Source organism: Bombina bombina, chromosome 3 (genome assembly GCF_027579735.1).
Source record: "Bombina bombina isolate aBomBom1 chromosome 3, aBomBom1.pri, whole genome shotgun sequence".
NCBI lineage: Eukaryota > Metazoa > Chordata > Amphibia > Anura > Bombinatoridae > Bombina > Bombina bombina.
In genome coordinates, this window is record NC_069501.1 from 825,912,715 (window position 1) to 825,935,310 (window position 22,596).

The window sequence follows — 22,596 nt, forward strand, 5'->3', positions numbered from 1 at the left end:
AAATTACGGGACAAAAGGGTCATTTCCTCCCTCAGGATAAAAGGAATAAGCAGAATGGGTGTCAAGAGTAATTTCTTTCATGTAATTAGCAAGAGTCCATGAGCTAGTGACGTATGGGATATACATTCCTACCAGGAGGGGCAAAGTTTCCCAAACCTCAAAATGCCTACAAATACACCCCTCACCACACCCACAAATCAGTTTTACAAACTTTGCCTCCTATGGAGGTGGTGAAGTAAGTTTGTGCTAGATTCTACGTTGATATGCGCTCCGCAGCAGGTTGGAGCCCGGTTTTCCTCTCAGCGTGCAGTGAATGTCAGAGGGATGTGAGGAGAGTATTGCCTATTTGAATTCAATGATCTCCTTCTACGGGGTCTATTTCATAGGTTCTCTGTTATCGGTCGTAGAGATTCATCTCTTACCTCCCTTTTCAGATCGACGATATACTCTTATATATACCATTACCTCTACTGATTCTCGTTTCAGTACTGGTTTGGCTTTCTACTACATGTAGATGAGTGTCCTGGGGTAAGTAAGTCTTATTTTCTGTGACACTCTAAGCTATGGTTGGGCACTTTTATATAAAGTTCTAAATATATGTATTCAAACATTTATTTGCCTTGACTCAGGATGTTCAACGTTCCTTATTTCAGACAGTCAGTTTCATATTTGGGATAATGCATATGAGTAAATCAATTTTTTTCTTACCTTAAAATTTGACTTTTTTCCCTGTGGGCTGTTAGGCTCGCGGGGGCTGAAAATGCTTCATTTTATTGCGTCATTCTTGGCGCGGACTTTTTTGGCGCAAATTTTTTTTTCTGTTTCCAGCGTCATACGTGTCGCCGGAAGTTGCGTCATTTTTGACGGTTTTTTTGCGCCAAAAGTGTTGGCGTTCCGGATGTGGCGTCATTTTTGGCGCCAAAAGCATTTAGGCGCCAAATAATGTGGGCGTCTTTTTTGGCGCTAAAAAATATGGGCGTCACTATTGTCTCCACATTATTTAAGTCTCATTATTTATTGCTTCTGGTTGCTAGAAGCTTGTTCACTGGCATTTTTTCCCATTCCTGAAACTGTCATTTAAGGAATTTGATCAATTTTGCTTTATATGTTGTTTTTTCTATTACATATTGCAAGATGTTCCAGATGTCAGAAGATACTTCTGGAAAAACGCTGCCTGGTGCTGGATCTACCAAAGTTAAGTGTATCTGCTGTAAACTTGTGGTATCTGTTCCTCCAGCTGTTGTTTGTAATGAATGTCATGACAAACTTGTTAATGCAGATAATATTTCCTTTAGTAATGTTACATTACCTGTTGCTGTTCCGTCAACATCTAATACTCAGAGCGTTCCTGTTAACATAAGAGATTTTGTTTCTAAATCCATTAAGAAGGCTATGTCTGTTATTCCTCCTAGTAAACGTAAAAGGTCTTTTAAAACTTCTCATTTTTCAGATGAATTTTTAAATGAACATCATCATTCTGATTCTGATAAAGGTTCCTCTGGTTCAGAGGATTCTGTCTCAGAGGTTGATGCTGATAAATCTTCATATTTATTCAAAATGGAATTTATTCGTTCTTTACTTAAAGAAGTCTTAATTGCTTTAGAAATAGAGGATTCTGGTCCTCTTGATACTAAATCTAAACGTTTAAATAAGGTTTTTAAATCTCCTGTAGTTATTCCAGAAGTTTTTCCTGTCCCTGATGCTATTTCTGAAGTAATCTCCAGGGAATGGAATAATTTGGGTAATTCATTTACTCCTTCTAAACATTTTAAGCAATTATATCCTGTGCCATCTGACAGATTAGAATTTTGGGACAAAATCCCTAAAGTTGATGGGGCTGTCTCTACTCTTGCTAAACGTACTACTATTCCTACGGCAGATAGTACTTCCTTTAAGGATCCTTTAGATAGGAAGATTGAATCCTTTCTAAGAAAAGCTTACTTATGTTCAGGTAATCTTCTTAGACCTGCTATATCTTTAGCGGATGTTGCTGCAGCTTCAACTTTTTGGTTAGAAGCTTTAGCGCAACAAGTAACAGATCATAATTCTCATAGCATTATTAATCTTCTTCAACATGCTAATAACTTTTTTTGTGATGCCATCTTTGATATCATTAGAGTTGATGTCAGGTATATGTCTCTAGCTATTTTAGCTAGAAGAGCTTTATGGCTTAAAACTTGGAATGCTGATATGTCTTCTAAGTCAAATTTGCTTTCCCTTTCTTTCCAGGGTAATAAATTATTTGGTTCTCAGTTGGATTCTATTATCTCAACTGTTACTGGAGGGAAAGGAACTTTTTTACCACAGGATAAAAAATCTAAAGGTAAATTTAGGTCTAATAATCGTTTTCGTTCCTTTCGTCACAATAAGGAACAAAAGCCTGATCCTTCACCCACAGGAGCGGTATCAGTTTGGAAACCATCTCCAGTCTGGAATAAATCCAAGCCTTTTAGAAAACCAAAGCCAGCTCCCAAGTCCACATGAAGGTGCGGCCCTCATTCCAGCCCAGCTGGTAGGGGGCAGATTACGATTTTTCAAAGAAATTTGGATCAATTCAATTCACAATCTTTGGATTCAAAACATTGTTTCAGAAGGGTACAGAATTGGTTTCAAGATAAGGCCTCCTGCAAAGAGATTTTTTCTTTCCCGTGTCCCAGTAAATCCAGCGAAGGCTCAAGCATTTCTGAAATGTGTTTCAGATCTAGAGTTGGCTGGAGTTATTATGCCAGTTCTGGAACAGGGGCTGGGGTTTTATTCAAATCTCTTCATTGTACCAAAGAAGGAGAATTCCTTCAGACCAGTTCTGGATCTAAAAATATTGAATCGTTATGTAAGGATACCAACATTCAAAATGGTAACTATAAGGACTATCCTGCCTTTTGTTCAGCAAGGGCATTATATGTCCACAATAGATTTACAGGATGCATATCTGCATATTCCGATTCATCCAGATCACTATCAGTTTCTGAGATTCTCTTTCCTATACAAGCATTACCAGTTTGTGGCTCTGCCGTTTGGCCTAGCAACAGCTCCAAGAATTTTTACAAAGGTTCTCGGTGCCCTTCTGTCTGTAATCAGAGAACAGGGTATTGTGGTATTTCCTTATTTGGACGATATCTTGGTACTTGCTCAGTCTTCATATTTAGCAGAATCTCATACGAATTGACTTGTGTTGTTTCTTCAAGATCATGGTTGGAGGATCAATTTACCGAAAAGTTCATTGATTCCTCAGACAAGGGTAACCTTTTTAGGTTTCCAGATAGATTCAGCGTCCATGACTCTGTCTCTGACAGACAACAGACGTCTAAAATTGATTTCAGCTTGTCGAAACCTTCAATCTCAATCATTCCCTTCGGTAGCCTTATGCATGGGAATTCTAGGTCTTATGACTGCTGCATCGGACGCGATCCCCTTTGCTCGTTTTCACATGCGACCTCTTCAGCTCTGTATGCTGAACCAGTGGTGCAGGGATTACACAAAGATATCTCAATTAATATCTTTAAAACCGATTGTACGACACTCTCTGACGTGGTGGACAGATCACCATCGTTTAGTTCAGGGGGCTTCTTTTGTTCTTCCGACCTGGACTGTAATTTCAACAGATGCAAGTCTTACAGGTTGGGGAGCTGTTTGGGGGTCTCTGACAGCACAAGGGGTTTGGGAATCTCAGGAGGTGAGATTACCAATCAATATTTTGGAACTCCGTGCAATTTTCAGAGCTCTTCAGTCATGGCCTCTTCTAAAGAGAGAATCGTTCATTTGTTTTCAGACAGACAATGTCACAACTGTGGCATACATCAATCATCAAGGAGGGACTCACAGTCCTCTGGCTATGAAAGAAGTATCTCGAATACTGGTATGGGCGGAATCCAGCTCCTGTCTAGTTTCTGCGGTTCATATCCCAGGTATAGACACATGGGAAGCGGATTATCTCAGTCGCCAAACGTTACATCCGGGCGAATGGTCTCTTCACCCAGAGGTTTTTCTTCAGATTGTTCAAATGTGGGGACTTCCAGAAATAGATCTGATGGCTTCTCATCTAAACAAGAAACTTCCCAGGTATCTGTCCAGATCCAGGGATCCTCAAGCGGAAGCAGTGGATGCATTGTCACTTCCTTGGAAGTATCATCCTGCCTATATCTTTCCGCCTCTAGTTCTTCTTCCAAGAGTAATCTCCAAGATTCTGAAGGAATGCTCGTTTGTTCTGCTGGTGGCTCCAGCATGGCCTCATAGGTTTTTGTATGCGGATCTTGTCCGGATGGCCTCTTGCCAACCGTGGACTCTTCCGTTAAGACCAGACCTTCTGTCGCAAGGTCCTTTTTTCCATCAGGATCTCAAATCCTTAAATTTAAAGGTATGGAGATTGAACGCTTGATTCTTAGTCAAAGAAGTTTCTCTGACTCTGTGATTAATACTATGTGACAGGCTCGTAAATCTGTATCTAGGAAGATATATTATAGAGTCTGGAAGACTTACATTTCTTGGTGTGTTTCTCATCATTTTTCCTGGCATTCTTTTAGAATTCCGAGAATTTTACAGTTTCTTCAGGATGGTTTGGATAAAGGTTTGTCTGCAAGTTCCTTGAAAGGACAAATCTCTGCTCTTTCTGTTCTTTTCACAGAAAGATTGCTAATCTTCCTGATATTCATTGTTTTGTACAAGCTTTGGTTCGTATAAAACCTGTTATTAAGTCAATTTCTCCTCCTTGGAGTTTGAATTTGGTTCTGGGGGCTCTTCAAGCTCCTCCGTTTGAACCTATGCATTCATTGGACATTAAATTACTTTCTTGGAAAGTTTTGTTTCTTTTGGCCATCTCTTCTGCTAGAAGAGTTTCTGAATTATCTGCTCTTTCTTGTGAGTCTCCTTTTCTGATTTTTCATCAGGATAAGGCGGTGTTGCGAACTTCTTTTAAATTTTTACCTAAGGTTGTGAATTCTAACAACATTAGTAGAGAAATTGTGGTTCCTTCATTATGTCCTAATCCTAAGAATTCTAAGGAGAGATCATTGCATTCTTTGGATGTAGTTAGAGCTTTGAAATATTATGTTGAAGCTACTAAGAATTTCCGAAAGACTTCTAGTCTATTTGTTATCTTTTCCGGTTCTAGGAAAGGTCAGAAGGCCTCTGCCATTTCTTTGGCATCTTGGTTGAAATCTTTAATTCATCATGCTTATGTCGAGTCGGGTAAAACTCCGCCTCAAAGGATTACAGCTCATTCTACTAGGTCAGTTTCTACTTCCTAGGCGTTTAGGAATGAAGCTTCGGTTGATCAGATTTGCAAAGCAGCAACTTGGTCTTCTTTGCATACTTTTACTAAATTCTACCATTTTGATGTGTTTTCTTCTTCTGAAGCAGTTTTTGGTAGAAAAGTACTTCAGGCAGCTGTTTCAGTTTGATTCTTCTGCTTATAATTTCAGTTTTTTTCATTATAAGATTTAAACTTTATTTTGGGTGTGGATTATTTTCAGCGGAATTGGCTGTCTTTATTTTATCCCTCCCTCTCTAGTGACTCTTGCGTGGAAGATCCACATCTTGGGTAGTCATTATTCCATACGTCACTAGCTCATGGACTCTTGCTAATTACATGAAAGAAAACATAATTTATGTAAGAACTTACCTAATAAATTCATTTCTTTCATATTAGCAAGAGTCCATGAGGTCCACCCTTTTTGTGGTGGTTATGATTTTTTTTGTATAAAGCACAATTATTCCAATTCCTTATTTTTTATGCTTTCGCGCTTTTTTCTTATCACCCCACTTCTTGGCTATACGTTAAACTGATTTGTGGGTGTGGTGAGGGGTGTATTTGTAGGCATTTTGAGGTTTGGGAAACTTTGCCCCTCCTGGTAGGAATGTATATCCCATACGTCACTAGCTCATGGACTCTTGCTAATATGAAAGAAATGAATTTACCAGGTAAGTTCTTACATAAATTATGTTTTTTCGTTCCTTTCAAAACTTCAAAGGTAAGCCTTCCTCTCCTTCTACCAAGCAGGAACAAGGGGAATCAATCTAAAAGGCCTGTTAATGACTCAAAGTCAGCATGAAGGGTCTGCCCCTGATCCGGGACCGGATCTTGTGTGGGGCAGACTTTCCTTCTTCGCTCAGGCCTGGGCTCGGGATGTTCTGGATCACTGGGCAGTAGACATCATGTCCCAGGGATACAAACTGGAGTTCAAGACCTTTCCTCCCAGGGTCAGGTTTCTGCTCTCAAGATTATCTGTAGACCAGATAAAGAGAGGTGTTCTTACACTGTGTCCGGGACTTTTCCGACCTGGGAGTGATAGTTCCTGTTCCAATGCAGGAACAGGGTCTGGGATTTTACTCCAATCTGTTCGTGATTCCCAAAAAAAGAGGGCACTTTCAGACCAATTTTAGACCTCAAAGTCTAAACAAGTTCCTCAGAGTACCATCCTTTAAGATGGAAACTATTCGTTCCATTGTTTACTTAGTTCAAGAAGGTCAATTCATGACAACAGTAGATTTAAAGAATACATACCTGCATGTTCCCATCCACAGCGATCATCATAGGTTTCTGAGGTTCGCTTTTCTAGACAAACACTTCCAGTTTGTGGCTCTTCCATTCGGCCTTGCCACAGCTCCCTGGATTTTTTCAAAGGTCCTGGGATCTTTGTTGGCAGTGCTCCGGTTGCGGGGCATTGCAATAGCTCCTTATCTGGACGATATTCTGGTTCAGGCACCATCCTTTCAACAAGCAAACTCCCACACGGAGATGTTATCTTTTTTGCGTTCTCACGGATAGAAGGTGAATTTTAGAGTTCCTTGATTCCAGCTACAAGAGTAGTGTTCTTGGGAATAATAGATTCCTTATCAATGAAAATATTTCTGACAGAGGTCAGAAGAACAAAGATCTTCGACTCTTGTCTTGCCCTTCAGTCCTCTCCTCGCCCGTCAGTGGCCCAATGTATGGAGGTGATTGGTCTGATGGTAGCTGCCATGGACATCATTCTGTATGCCTGGTTCCATCTCAGACCTCTGCAGTTATGCGTGCTCAGGCAATGGAACAGGGATTATGGAGATCTGTCTCCGTGATTACATTTGGATCAGGCGACAAGAGATTCTCTTCATTGGTGGTTGTCTCAGGATCATCTCTCCTAGGGAACCTGCCGCAGACCCACCTGGGTGATTGTGAAATCGGACGCCAGCCTGCTGGGATGGGGAGCATTCTAGGGCTATCAAAAGGTTCAGGGGACATGGAATCGGGAGGAGTCTGTTCTTCCCATAAACATCCTAGACATGAGGGCAATCTTCAATGCTCTTCTGGCCTGGCCTCAGTTAGCTTTAGCCAGGTTTATCAGGTTTCAGTCGGACAACATAACTTCAGTGGCTTACATCAACCATCAGGGAGGAACTCGGAGTTCCTTGGCCATGGCAGATGTAGCCAAGATTATTCAGTGGGCAGACACCCACAACTGCTGTCTATCTGCGATCCACAATCCAGGAGTGGACAATTGGGAAGCGGATTTTCTGAGCAGACAGACCTTTCATCCGGGAAAGTAGGAACTTCATACGGAGGTGTTTTCCAACTTGATTCTTAAATGGGGACAGCCGGAGCTAGATCTCATGGCATCTTAACAGAATGCCAAGCTTCCGAGGTACAGGTCGAGGTCAAGGGATCCTCAGGCTGTACTGATGGATGCTCTGGCGGTTCCTTAGAATTTCAGTCTAGCATACCTATTTCCTCCGTTCGCTCTCCTTCCACGGGTCATTGCTCGAATCAAACAGGAGAAGGCGTCGGTGATCCTTATTGCACCGGCGTGGCCTCGCAGGATCTGGTATGCAGACCTAGTGGAGATGTCTTCTCTTCCACCTTGGAGACTTCCACTGAGGAAGGACCTTCTACTTCAAGGACCCTTCCTTCATCCAAATCTCATTTCTCTGAAGCTGACTGCTTGGAGATTGAACGCTTAATTCTTTCTAAGAGCGGGTTTTCGGAGTCGGTTATTGAGTCCTTGATTCAGGCTTGTAAGCCTGTCACTAGAAAGATTTACCATAAGATATGGCGTAAATATCTGTATTGGTGTGAAGCCAGAAGCTAATCTTAGAGCAGAGTTTGGAGAAGGGTTTATCTGCAAGTACCTTGAAGGGTCAAATATCTGCCTTGTCTATTTTGTTGCATAAACGTCTGGCGGATGTACCAGACGTGCAATCTTTCTGCCAGGCCTTGATCAGAATCAGTCCTGTGTTCAAACCTGTTACTCCTTCTTGGAGTATTAACATTGTTGTTAAAGTTCTTTAGCAGGCTCCGTTTGAGCCTATGCATTTCTTAGATATTAAGATGTTATCTTGGAAAGTTTTGTTTCTTGTTGCAATTGCCTCTGCTCGAAGAGTGTCAGAGCTCTCGGCGTTGCAGTATGAATCCTTTTACCTTATTTTTCATTTGGATAAAGTAGTTCTGCATACTAAGTTTGGGTTTCTCCCTAAAGTGGTTTCGGATAGGAACATTAATCAAGAAATCATTGTTTTGCAAACAATACAAAAACACAGAAGCGCCACATAGCCCAATATTGTTTGATTCAAAGTGGAAATAGTATGTGATGGATACACTCACATTTACTGTGGCACCCCTAGTGGTGCAGAAGAAGCGATCTGGGATCAATTAGCAGTCACCCAGAAGACTGACCTCTAGTGGATATTCAGTTATCTGCAGGATATGGTACAAAACACAGAGGTGCCTATATGGCCTAGTATTGCTTGTGTAGGCAGATAAATATCTAACAGTGATATATATTGCACTTACATTTAGAATAGCACCTTCAGTGGTGCACTCAGGGCAGACTGGGATCAATACAGTCACCCAGTAGACTTGTGTCAAGCAATCTGGAACTCCCAGTGATCCAAGGGTGATGAAATAGTCTGGTAGTAATGGAAAAAAAGGTGGAAACAATCCGGCAGCAAGTGGTAAGTGTTAATAAAACATCACAATAATCTGTTATAGAGACAGTTCACGCTCCTCTGTTTACTGCCCTCCCACTCCTCAGTCGCTAGCCAATCCACACTATCCGTATAGAACCTATCAGTTTAGAGAACATCACTAGGATTCACCTTTACGTCACCTAACAAACACACGAGTTGCAAGTACAGATCGGAGTCAGCTGCTCACTACGCCTTTATCACTGCAAACCCTGAGAGTGTTATATACAATCCTAGTAAGTAAATTTGGAACACCAACAAAATGACTCAGGATTGTTAATCTTTTGAATTGAGACATCGAATTGACATTATGCGATCATATAACACTGTAAGACACTTCATCTATTGTTTTATATTTCCAATGGGGGACCGCTTGCAATTTGTTTTACTTGCTCAAATATTATGAAAGGGCCTGCATAAATGTTTTTAATACAGAAACATATTTGTGACCATATTACATTTATTGTGGATTAGGTTAAATGTTTTATCAAGGATTATTTGTTTATTGTTATTGTTCATTCTAAGATGTATTGCTCTGACAATGAATGTTTGTTTATACTGTGAGGTCTTTTGGTATCTACAAATCTGATTGGATCATTTACTCACATGACTTTCTAATTGATTAACACCTTGCTCAGGTGCAGTTCATTACTTAGGATAGTTTGGTGTATATATAGCAAGTGTTTAATACTCATTTTATTAAGCCTGATGAAACAACCACTGGTTGGTTGAGAAACGCGTTGCTTTTAATAATATTTTAAATAAAGCAAGTTTTATTAACACTTACCACTTGCTGCCGGATTGTTTCCACCTTTTTTCCCATTACTACCTGACTATTTCATCACCCTTGGATCACTGGGAGTTCCAGATTGCCTGACACAAGTCTACTGGGTGACTGTATTGATCCCAGTCTGCCCTGAGTGCACCACTGAAGGTGCTCTTCTAAACGTGAGTGCAATATATATCACTGTTAGATATTTATCTGCCTACACAAGCAATATAGGCACCTCTGTGCTTTGTACCATATCCTGCAGATAACTGAATATCGACTGGAGTTCAGTCTTCTGGGTGATTGCTAATTGATCCCAGATCGCTTCTTCTGCACCACTAGGGGTGCCACAGTAAATGTGAGTGTATCCATCACATACTATTTCCACTTTGAATCAAACAATATTGGTCCATGTGGCGCTTCTGTGTTTTTGTATTGTTTGCAGATCATTGAATCCGGATAGTGGCCTTGAACCCCCACAGATAGCTGCCTAGACCTGCATCACTACTTACTTTAAGTGGACACTGTTATATATGCGATCTGGCATTATTTGTGTTAGATTTTGCACATTATCAACAAAGGATATAAATCTATTTCTTTATTATTTTTTTTAACTTTTGAATGTTAGTACATAGATTTCTTGATAAGGTTTGTATCCTCTATATTTGTCTATTAATTGTAACACACTTAGTACTCTAATCCTTTATAGATATACCACTGCTGTTATTGATGTCACTCCATATTTCAATTGTATACTTGTGTTAATATATGTCTGAGACATAGAGGAAAATAGATATATACAATTTATTATAGTATATATAGGTTTGTGTAAATTTCTGCACATATGTAATTGGTATTATTTATATGAGTACCGTACTCCCCTGATTATCATACATATTACTTCACACACTTAGGAATATACACACGACTCCATAAGGGCGCCCCCTATCTTTGTTAATTTAAGAAATCATTGTTCCTCCTTTGTGTCCTAACCCTTCTTCTCATAAAGAACATCTGCTGCACAACCTAGATGTGTTGCGTGTGTTGAAGTACTATTTACAGGCGACTAAGGACTTTTGCAAGTCTTCTGCTTTGTTTGTTGTTTTCTCTGGTAAACGCAAGGGTCAGAAAGCTACGGCTACTTCTCTTTGTGGCTGAAGAGTATAATTCGTTTGGCCTATAAAACGGCTGGACAGCAGCCTCCTGAGAGAGTCGCGGCTCCTTCCACGAGGGCTGTTTCCTCTTTCTGGGCATTCAAAAATTAAGCTTCTGTGGAACAGATTTGCAAGGCTGCAACTTGGTCCTCTTTACACACTTTTTCAGGATTCTATAAATTTGATACTTTTGTCTTGGCTGAGGCTTCTTTTGGGAGAAAGGTTCTTCAAGCAGTGGTGCCTTCCGTTTAGGTTCCCTGTCTTGTCCCTCCCTTATCATCTGTGTCCTCTAGCATGGCTATTGATTCCCAATAGTAATTAGAGATGATCCGTGGACTCACCGTGTCATTAGAAAGAAAACAAAATTTATTCTTACCTGAGTCCACGGCCCATTCTGTTTATTTAGACCAGTTCTGTTTTATAAAACTCAGGCACCTCTGCACCTTAAGTTGCTTCCTTTCTCTCCTTTTCCTTCAGTCAAATGACTGGGGGTTGTGGGAAGGGAAGTGATACTTAACAGCTTTGCTGTGGTGCTCTTTGCAGCCTCCTGCTGGCCAGGAGTGATATTCCCAATAGTAATTAGAGATGATCCGTGGACTCACCGTGTCAAGAAATAAATTAATTTATTAGGTAAGTATAAATTTTGTTATCCATTTCGGAATTCTATTTACATTCAAGAAGACATAAATTTAATTAATGGAGGTGAGGGGGGGGGGAGTGGTCTTGGGGAGCTTACTGTTTTTGTTTCTACAATTCTTTCTTTTTTTGTTTGTCACTGATTTTAAGTTAGTAGGGAAAAAAAAAGATCTGTAACAGAGGATGATCAAAATGTTTAGTTCTACAGATTACTTTGTCATTTGTTTAGCGGCATGACTGATTTAACCAACAATGTTGTTGACCTACATCTGGCTTACATTGTAATTTTCATTTTTTCGGGCCTATACCACGAAAGTATTGTGCTGTGTTTTTCTTTGATTTTTTCTTTCTCTGGCGTACCTTTATGAATGTAAAAAACATTGTGATGTATAGATGTTCCTCTGTTTCAATGGAAAATGAAGATATATTAAAAAAAAAAGTGGTTGACACAGTAACATGATGCCAACCGACAAGTATGTGTGGTATGGAAAATGAGTGTGTAATTATGTACTGTATGTGACTGTGTACTGTGTGTTGTAATTTGTAACCTACATAGAAACTAGAAAGTAATTAATAAATATGAAAGGGACATGAAACCACTAAGGGAAGTGACATATATAGCAGCTTTGCTGTTGTGCTCTTTGCCTCCTCCTGCTGGCCAGGAGTGATATTCCTACTAGTAATTGATGATTCCGTGGACTCACCATATCCGGAAATAAATAAATTTATCAGGTAAGCATAAATTATGTTTTTCAACAAAGGATGCCAAAGAAAAAAAGCAAATTAGACAAAATATGTACATTGGAAAGTTTAAAAGTGCATGCTCTATCTGAATCATGTATGAAAAAAAAAAATTCATGTCCCTTTAATAATCAACACTTTCACTTCAGTATTGTAAGTATACTAGTTACTGGACCTTTTAGTAAACTTTTTAGTTTTACCAAAAATGCAGTGCACAAAAATTAGATGTGTAAATAATAGAAAAAGTTTAACAATTACATAGAATGAAAAACTAAAGCTAATTTAGCTGATTACAGCTCCAAAATGGAAACAATCTGCACTGTTGGTCAAAATGAAAATTTTGTTACAACGAACATTTTGAGCTAAAATCATTTGAAAGTAATACGATCATGAACGAAGATTGCGTAAAACAAAATTTTTATTTTTAACAAAACGTAAATTTCAAACGAAATGAAAACTTTTGCCGTGCACGTCTAATAAATTGTGTGCTAATTTTTTATGCTTTGTCCATCTTCCTGATTCTCTGTATTTTCTGATTGGATTTATAGCTTTCTTTATGTTCATTTTAGGATACACATTCTTCTCGCAGTCCTTTGGTTTATGGTGCCATGGTCTCTTATGTTGAGCAATTCTTGGACACCCTGGGAGTCTCTTTGGGACACAAACAGGTATTTTGCAGTGTATTAATAAGTAGGGAGTTTGCTTGTTTTGTGAACTGAAGTTGTAAATGATTGCTTTAAGAGCATTAAAAGTATTGCATATACTTTAACATTTAAATGCTTTAGTTTAGTGTATAATACATACGGAGAACAAGAGTATAAAGCAGCATATTATGAATGATGGCTTACAAGATATTGTGATTAGCTTTTGCAATCTCTACATAAATGTATTGCCAATAGCGGAGTTACTCATCTCACACGTTTTGAGCTCTCTTTATTTGTATGTCGCATATTCTCTTAAACCTGGCAAAGCACAACCACCACCTGAGGTTGCATCAGTAACACTAACACCTGTGTCTCAGGATTCACTGTAGAATGAGTCAGTTCAAAAGTGGACCCAGGTGCTCTGGTAGGGATATTAAAATAACCACCCAGGATCATTGGTTGGCCACTGGATGTGACTCACAAAATAAAGCTAAAGGCTATAAATACAGCAGAACAACCTTCCTTCTATCAGTTAAGCTTACAAACTGCAGAGAGAATGGGGAAGAGCAGTGATCTAATGGACTTTACAAAATATCAGAGAAGAACTGATAGAAGTGTACAAATGTAGCACTCATGAACGTTAAGGAAAATATATAGAAGAATGGACTAAAATATAACTTTACTAAATATTATTAAAAACTAGGGTTATACATACAATTTAAAAGAATATGTTTGCCTACTGGGATAAAGCCCAAAAATGTGTGGACTTCATTTAAAACAAAGAAACCCCTGTTGGGATATTGAATTTGTCTCATGTAAATAGTGTTGTCTAAATTTTTTCTATGAAGTTTTAAAATTCCTATTTTCCTAGAGAGTTTCTTGTTCCTGTTGCTTTCCAGCAAACAGTAAAGAGCTGGCTTTGTTTGTAATGTACTGACTTTTTAATATATTATATATGTTTTATTATTTGATTAGATTGCCACAGAAAACATGAGTTCAGCTATACTAAATAAAGTGATTGAAGAACTGGTGGACTTTAGACGTAATGTGCGAAATTATGCGCTTGTTAAACCAGACAGTAATGCTGAGATCGGAGAGGAAGGTACAATGTCCAAAGAAGAAAAGCAACAACACCAAGAGAAGAGGAAACAGATGATGAAGGAAAGAGAGCATCTTTTACAAATCTGTGATATATTACGGCAGGATCTTGCTGGCTGTGGTATAAATATTAAGGTAAGTTAGTTTAAATGTTTTGACGTGCATTCGGGGGATATATATATATATATATATATATGTGTGTGTGTATGTGTATGTATATATGTATGTATATATATATATATATATATATATGTATATGTGTGTGTATATGTGTATGTATATGTGTATGTGTTTATATATAATGTCAGAACAGACAAGCACTCCAGAATCCAATGTTAAATTCACCTGGGGTGCAACAGACAATTTGTACAGCAATAAAGAAGAGTGCACTCACCAGGACTTTTCATCTATTTATTCATAAGATGTTAACATTTTCGGGGAGTTTAACCCCTTCCTCAGACATACATTTCTCCAACATAGGTGTGTCCGGTCCACGGCGTCATCCTTACTTGTGGGATATTCTCTTCCCCAACAGGAAATGGCAAAGAGCCCAGCAAAGCTGGTCACATGATCCCTCCTAGGCTCCGCCTACCCCAGTCATTCTCTTTGCCGTTGTACAGGCAACATCTCCACGGAGATGGCTTAGAGTTTTTTAGTGTTTAACTGTAGTTTTTATTATTCAATCAAGAGTTTGTTATTTTAAAATAGTGCTGGTATGTACTATTTACTCAGAAACAGAAAAGAGATGAAGATTTCTGTTTGTATGAGGAAAATGATTTTAGCACCGTAACTAAAATCCATGGCTGTTCCACACAGGACTGTTGAGAGCAATTAACTTCAGTTGGGGGAACAGTGTGCAGTCTCTTACTGCTTGAGGTATGACACATTCTAACAAGACGATGTAATGCTGGAAGCTGTCATTTTCCCTATGGGATCCGGTAAGCCATGTTTATTAAGATAGTAAATAAGGGCTTCACAAGGGCTTATTAAGACTGTAGACTTTTTCTGGGCTAAATCGATTCATTATTAACACATATTTAGCCTTGAGGAATCATTTATTCTGGGTACTTTGATATGATTATATCGGCAGGCACTGTTTTAGACACCTTATTCTTTAGGGGCTTTCCCTAATCATAGTCAGAGCCTCATTTTCGCGCCGGTATGGCGCACTTGTTTTTGAGGACAGCATGGCATGCAGCTGCATGTGTGTGGAGCTCTGATACATAGAAAAGTCTTTCTGAAGGCATCATTTGGTATCGTATTCCCCTTTGGGCTTGGTTGGGTCTCAGCAAAGCAGATTCCAGGGACTGTAAAGGGGTTAAATATAAAAACGGCTCCGGTTCCGTTATTTTAAGGGTTAAAGCTTCCAAATTTGGTGTGCAATACTTTTAAGGCTTTAAGACACTGTGGTGAAATTTTGGTGAATTTTGAACAATTCCTTCATACTTTTTCGCAATTGCAATAATAAAGTGTGTTTAGTTTAAAATTTAAAGTGACAGTAACGGTTTTATTTTAAAACGTTTTTTGTGCTTTGTTATCAAGTTTATGCCTGTTTAACATGTCTGAACTACCAGATAGATTGTGTTCTGACTGTGGGGAAACCAAGGTTCCTTCTCATTTAACTATATGTTTTTTATGTCATAAAAAAATTTAGTAAAAATGATGCCCAAGATGATTCCTCAAGTGAGGGGAGTAAGCATGGTACTGCATCATCCCCTCCTTCGTCTACACCAGTCTTGCCCATACAGGAGGCCCCTAGTACATCTAGTGCGCCAATACTCCTTACTATGCAACATTTAACGGCTGTAATGGATAATTCTATCAAAAACATTTTAGCCAATATGCCCACTTATCAGCGAAAGCGCGACTGCTCTGTTTTAGAAAATTCTGTAGAGCATGAGAGCGCTGATGATATGGTTTCCGAAGGGCCCCTACACCAGTCTGAGGGGGCCAGGGAGGTTTTGTCTGAGGGAGAAATTTCAGATTCAGGAAACATTTCTCAACAAGCTGAACCTGATGTGATTACTTTTAAATTTAAGTTGGAACATCTCCGCGCTCTGCTTAAGGAGGTGTTATCCAATTTGGATGATTGTGATTATCTGGTCATTCCAGAACCACTATGTAAAATGGAAAAGTTCTTAGAGGCAGGGGCCCCCCGAAGCTTTTCCTATATCCAAGCGGGTGGCGTACATTGTTAGTAAAGAATGGGACAGGCCCGGTATACCTTTAGTACCTCCCCCCATATTTATAAAATTGTTTTCCTATAGTCGACCCCAGAAAGGACTGATGGCAGACAGTCCCCAAGGTCGAGGGGGCGGTTTCTACTCTACACAAGCGCGCCACTATACCCATAGAAGATAGTTGTGCTTTCCAAGATCCTATGGATAAAAAATTAGAAGGTCTGCTAAAGATGTTTGTTCAGCAAGGTTCCCTTCTACAACCAATTGCATGCATTGTCCCTGTCACTGCAGCCGCGTGTTTCTAGTTTGATGAGCTAGGAAAGGCGATTATTAGTAATTCTTCTTCTTATGAGGAGATTATGGACAGAATTCGTGCTCTTAAATTGGCTAATTCTTTCACCCTAGACGCCACCTTGCAATTGGCTAGGTTAGCGGCGAAAAAATTCTGGGTTTGCTATTGTGGCGCAGAGCGCTTTGGTTAAAATCTTGGGCAGCGGATGCGTCTTCCAAGAACAAATTGCTTGACATTCCTTTCAAGGGGAAAACACTCTTTGGCCCTGACTTGAAAGAGATTATCTCTGATATCACTGGGGGCAAGGGCCACGCCCTTCCTCAGGATAGGTCTTTTCAAGACCAAAAATAAACCTAAGTTTCGTCCCTTTCGCAGAAACGGATCAGCCCCAAGGGCTACGTCCTCTAAGCAGGAAGGTAATACTTCTCAAGCCAATCCAGCCTGGAGACCTATGCAAGGCTGGAGCAAAGGAAAGCAGGCCAGGAAACCTGCCACTGCTACCAAGACAGCATGAAATGCGGGCCCCCGATCCGGGACCGGATCTGGTGGGGGGCAGACTCTCTCTCTTCGCTCAGGCTTGGGAAAGAGATGTTCTGGATCCTTGGGCGCTAGAAATAGTCTCCCAAGGTTATTCTCTGGAGTTCAAGGGGCTTCCTCCAAGGGGGAGGTTCCACAGGTCTCAGTTGTCTTCAGACCACATAAGAAGACAGGCATTCTTACATTGGGTAGAAGACCTGCTAAAAATGGGAGTGATTCATCCTGTTCCATTAGGAGAACAAGGGATGGGGTTCTACTCCAATCTGTTCATAGTTCCCAAAAAAGAGGGAACGTTCAGACCAATCTTAGATCTCAAGATCTTGAACAAGTTTCTCAAGGTTCCATCGTTCAAGATGGAAACCATTCGAACACTTCTTCCTTCCATCCAGGAAGGTCAATTCATGACCAAGGTGGATTTCAAGGATGCGTATCTACATATTCCTATCCACAAGGAACATCATCGGTTCCTAAGGTTTGCATTCCGGGACAAGCATTTCCAGTTCGTGGCATTTTCTTTCGGATTAGCCACTGCTCCTAGGATTTTCTCATAGGTACTAGGGTCCCTTCTGGCGGTGCTAAGACCAAGGGGCATTGCTGTAGTACCTTACTTGGACGACATTCTGATTCGAGCGTCGTCCCTTCCTCAAGTAAAGGCTCACACGGACATTGTCCTGGCCTTTCTCAGATCTCACGGATGGAAAGTGAACGTGGAAAAGAGTTCTCTATCTCCGTCAACGAGGGTTCCCTTCTTGGGAACTATAATAGACTCCTTAGAAATGAGGTTTTTTCTGACAGAAGCCAGAAAAACAAAACTTCTAGACTCTTGTCGGATACTTCATTCCGTTCCTCTTCCTTCCATAGCGCAGTGCATGGAAGTGATAGGTTTGATGGTAGCGGCAATGGACATAGTTCCTTTTGTGCGCATTCATCTAAGACCATTACAACTGTTCATGCTCAGTCAGTGGAATGGGGACTATTCAGACTTGTCTCCGAAGATACAAGTAAATCAGAGGACCAGAGACTCATTCCGTTGGTGGCTGTCCCTGGACAACCTGTCACAAGGGATGACCTTCCGCAGACCAGAGTGGGTCATTGTCACGACCGACGCCAGTCTGATGGGCTGGGGCGCGGTCTGGGGATCCCTGAAAGCTCAGGGTCTTTGGTCTCGGGTAGAATCTCTTCTACCGATAAATATTCTGGAACTGAGAGCGATATTCAATGCTCTCAAAGCTTGGCCTCAGCTAGCGAGGGCCAAGTTCATACATCAACCATCAGGGGGGAACAAGGAGTTCCCTAGCGATGGAAGAAGTGACCAAAATCATTCTATGGGCGGAGTCTCACTCCTGCCACCTGTCTGCTATCCACATCCCAGGAGTGGAAAATTGGGAAGCGGATTTTCTGAGTCGTCAGACATTGCATCCGGGGGAGTGGGAACTCCATCCGGAAATCTTTGCCCAAGTCACTCAACCGTGGGGCATTCCAGACATGGATCTGATGGCCTCTCGTCAGAACTTCAGAGTTCCTTACTACGGGTACAGATCCAGGGATCCCAAGGCGGCTCTAGTGGATGCACTAGTAGCACCTTGGACCTTCAAACTAGCTTATGTGTTCCTGCCGTTTCCTCTCATCCCCAGGCTGGTAGCCAGGATCAATCAGGAGAGGGCGTCGGTGATTTTGATAGCTCCTGCGTGGCCACGCAGGACTTGGTATGCAGATCTGGTGAATATGTCATCGGCTCCACCATGGAAGCTACCTTTGAGAGACCTTCTTGTTCTAGGTCCGTTCGACCCACTCCAGCTGACTGCTTGGAGATTGAACGCTTGATTCTCAGATTCTGTTATTAATACTCTTGTTCAGGCCTGAAAGCCTGTAACCAGAAAGATTACCACATAATTTGGTATATCTGTTGGTGTGAATCTGCAGGATTCCCTTGGGACAAGGTTAAGATTCCTAAGAGTCTATCCTTCCTTCGAGAAGGATCGGAAAAAGGATTATCTGCAAGTTCCTTGATGGGACAGATTTCTGCCTTGTCTGTGTTACTTCACAAAAAGCTGGCAGCTGTGCCAGATGTTCTAGCCTTTGTTCAGGCTCTGGTTAGAATCAAGCCTGTTTACAAAATTTTGACTCCTCCTTGGAGTCTCAACCTAGTTCTTTCAGTTCTTCAGGGGGTTCCGTTTGAACCCTTACATTCCGTTGATATTAAGTTATTATCTTGGAAAGTTTTGTTTTTGGTTGCAATTTCTTCTGCTAGAAGAGTTTCAGAATTATCTGCTCTGCAGTGTTCTTCTCCTTATCTGGTGTTCCATGCAGATAAGGTGGTTTTGCGTACTAAACCTGGTTTTCTTCCAAAAGTTGTTTCTAACAAAAACATTAACCAGGAGATAGTTGTGCCTTCTTTGTGTCCTAATCCAGTTTCAAAGAAGGAACGTTTGTTGCACAACTTGGATGTAGTTCGTGCTCTCAAATTTTACTTAGCAGCTACTAAGGATTTCAGACAAACTTTGTCTTTGTTTGTTGTTTATTCTGGTAAACGGAGAGGTCAAAAAGCAACTTCTACCTCTCTCTCCTTCTGGATTAAAAGCATTATCCGATTGGCTTATGAGACTGCCGGACGGCAGCCTCCTGAAAGAATCACAGCTCACTCCACTAGGGCTGTGGCTTCCACATGGGCCTTCAAGAACGAGGCTTCTGTTGATCAGATATGTAAGGCAGCGACTTGGTCTTCACTGCACACTTTTTCTAAATTTTACAAATTTGATACTTTTGCTTCTTCTGAGGCTATTTTTGGGAGAAAGGTTTTGCAAGCCGTGGTGCCTTCCATTTAGGTGACCTGATTTGCTCCCTCCCTTCATCCGTGTCCTAAAGCTTTGGTATTGGTTCCCACAAGTAAGGATGACGCCGTGGACCGGACACACCAATGTTGGAGAAAACAGAATTTATGTTTACCTGATAAATTACTTTCTCCAACGGTGTGTCCGGTCCACGGCCCGCCCTGGTTTTTTTAATCAGGTCTGATAATTTATTTTCTTTAACTACAGTCACCACGGTAACATATGGTTTCTCCTATGCAAATATTCCTCCTTAACGTCGGTCGAATGACTGGGGTAGGCGGAGCCTAGGAGGGATCATGTGACCAGCTTTGCTGGGCTCTTTGCCATTTCCTGTTGGGGAAGAGAATATCCCACAAGTAAGGATGACGCCGTGGACCGGACACACCGTTGGAGAAAGTAATTTATCAGGTAAACATAAATTCTGTTTTTTTGCCATATGTCTGAGGAAGGGGTTAAACTCCCCCAAAACGTTAACATCTTATGAATAAATAGATGAAAAGTCCCGCAATTTCTCCTTATCAGCTTTTAGGTATTCCCTGCAGCAGCGACTATTGCTACCTAGATCGCTATAATCGGAGTGCAGGGGGTAAGTTCGGCATTCTTAACAGCCGAGTATATATCTACATATCCTGTCATTTTATTTTGCTAAAAATATATGAAATATAATCTTTTAATTGTGTACTAGGAGAATCTCTATTCTGCAAATTGCCTGCTACACTTGAACTTTTCTGTAACAGTTTTTGAGTGTTTACACTTTATTTGTGTTTCTATATGCTATGTTTTAAACTGCTATTTGTGTGGTACGTTTTGTCTGTACATCTTATCATAGAGCATTCTGGAACTGTCCCCACTACAGTGCAAGCTCCTGTAACACCCCAGCTCAGCTTTGAAATTACTATAAAAGTTGGATCATTTTATGCATTACCATCGGACCAATGCTGCCTTTGCTCCTAAGGGAATTTGTCCTCCCTCTGTTTGTGCTTTTCAGAGCTGTATTGATTCTTGAGCAATATCACTACCTTAAGATCTAGATTTGCATAGATTTTAACGTGGTAATCTTGCACAATAATGAATCCGGCTCTGAAAAAAAAACAAAAAAACTTCCAGCCATACTTGTTGCATGGATATCCAGTTAATTGTTGTTCAGAAGCACAAGGTGAGCCACATATTTGATCTGCTTGAACTTCCAAGAAGTAGAAACTGCCCTTGTAAAATGAACCCAAAGCACATGCAGGTTAGGCTTCTTCATCTCCTGATAGGATGAAATAAGTATTACACTAGAAAAATGTAGTGTTGAGTTCTCCTGCCTGTCAATCTGTCTCTAAAATGAGATATATGCAGAAGTTTTACATTAACAAATAGTGGGTTTCCATCTAGTAGGATCTTAAAATAAAGTAGATTCAATTGCTACTAAAACTTGTGTATCGGTGCTTTTATTTATTCAATACCAAAATCTACAGTTTAGCTGTGATTTTATATATTCACTAAACAAGAGAACACACAAGTGTTGAGTGTACTTGAATTCACTTTATTTCAATATCATATTATTCCTTTAAATATAAAATTGTAGATTAGATATGAGGTAGCAGAGATAGAAATGGGTCCACCGGCACACTGCAAGCTGGATGATTTTGAAATGCGCAATAACTCGGTCAGCTGAGCAGAGGATACCAGAACAGAGCACTTGACTGCTTAAAACACTCCTTTCCCTTTGATGCAATCGCTCTGAAAATGCATACACCCCACCATTTCCACATTTTGTAACTGTTTCCCATTCACTTGGTTATTAGTATAAAATAAGCAAAGACAGATGTAAAGACAGGTGCTTTTAGTAAGAGTTCAAGCAATGGGCAGATAATTATTTTGTCCTGATAGGATAGCAGATGCAGGATAGCACCTAACAGCAAAAAAGTACAGTTTTCTCCCCAGGACCTGTTTAATGGGCACACGGCCCGGCTAAAATTTAAGCCAATATTAAACAGATATTATAGTCGTTTTTAATCTTACAACATTTTCACTGTATATATAAAGTTATTTTTTTTTCTGTCAATATATATGTTATATATTTTTTAGGCATTTTTTGGGATATTTTCACTGTAAAAATATATAAATTCTACTGCCCACGGAGATCCAAGTTATATGTTGTACAACCGACCTGTATTTCTGAGAGTGCGCACATCAGTGATTCTGCAGCTCCATACCCTCTGTCAGAAGACGCACAGGCTGCAGCGTTAGAGCTAGCTGTCATTCAAACACTGGGCAGGCTCTTATATGCAGAGGCACAGCTTAGCATTTGCTATAGCACCTGTAAAGCATTGTCACAGAGCAGATAAAGCTCTGTATAAAAGGAGATCTAGTTAGTGAAAGTATTATCTGTGGTTTAACCTCTGTCTAAAAGTGTGTTCAAATTGCAATATCAAATCATAATTTCCATGTCTTTCCTCAATTCCGTAGGAAGGGCCTACAAGATCCTACATTCTTTCTGTCATACTAATTAGACACTCCCATGTCTAATCAGTAAGTCAATGATCAAACAGTAAAAAAAAAAACGCCCATTTGAGGCGTGTTTGGAATCAACAGTAAAAAGGTGCTATTATATTTTTCAGAAAATATATATTATTATTTTTTTACAAACAAAGGTCTAGTGTATTATGTTATGGAGGGATAATATAATCAATAGAGATGTGCACTCCTATCATTTGTGAGGATTCGAATGCGGAAGTAGGCGGCCGCTTACATCTTTTCGTAGCCGGATTGATTCTAGTAAAAGATCACCACAC

General features: G+C 40.2%; 1 protein-coding gene across 1 annotated transcript in view; it reads left to right on the forward strand.

The window, feature by feature from the left end:
• The window catches only part of CARS2 (cysteinyl-tRNA synthetase 2, mitochondrial), a gene marked incomplete in the record, with an annotated part of 379,651 nt that overhangs the window by 307,761 nt on the left and 49,294 nt on the right, over positions 1-22,596 (forward strand). The window contains 2 exon segments of the mRNA XM_053707781.1: positions 12,804-12,902; positions 13,854-14,111. Of these exon segments, the coding sequence (XP_053563756.1) occupies positions 12,804-12,902; positions 13,854-14,111 (357 nt within the window).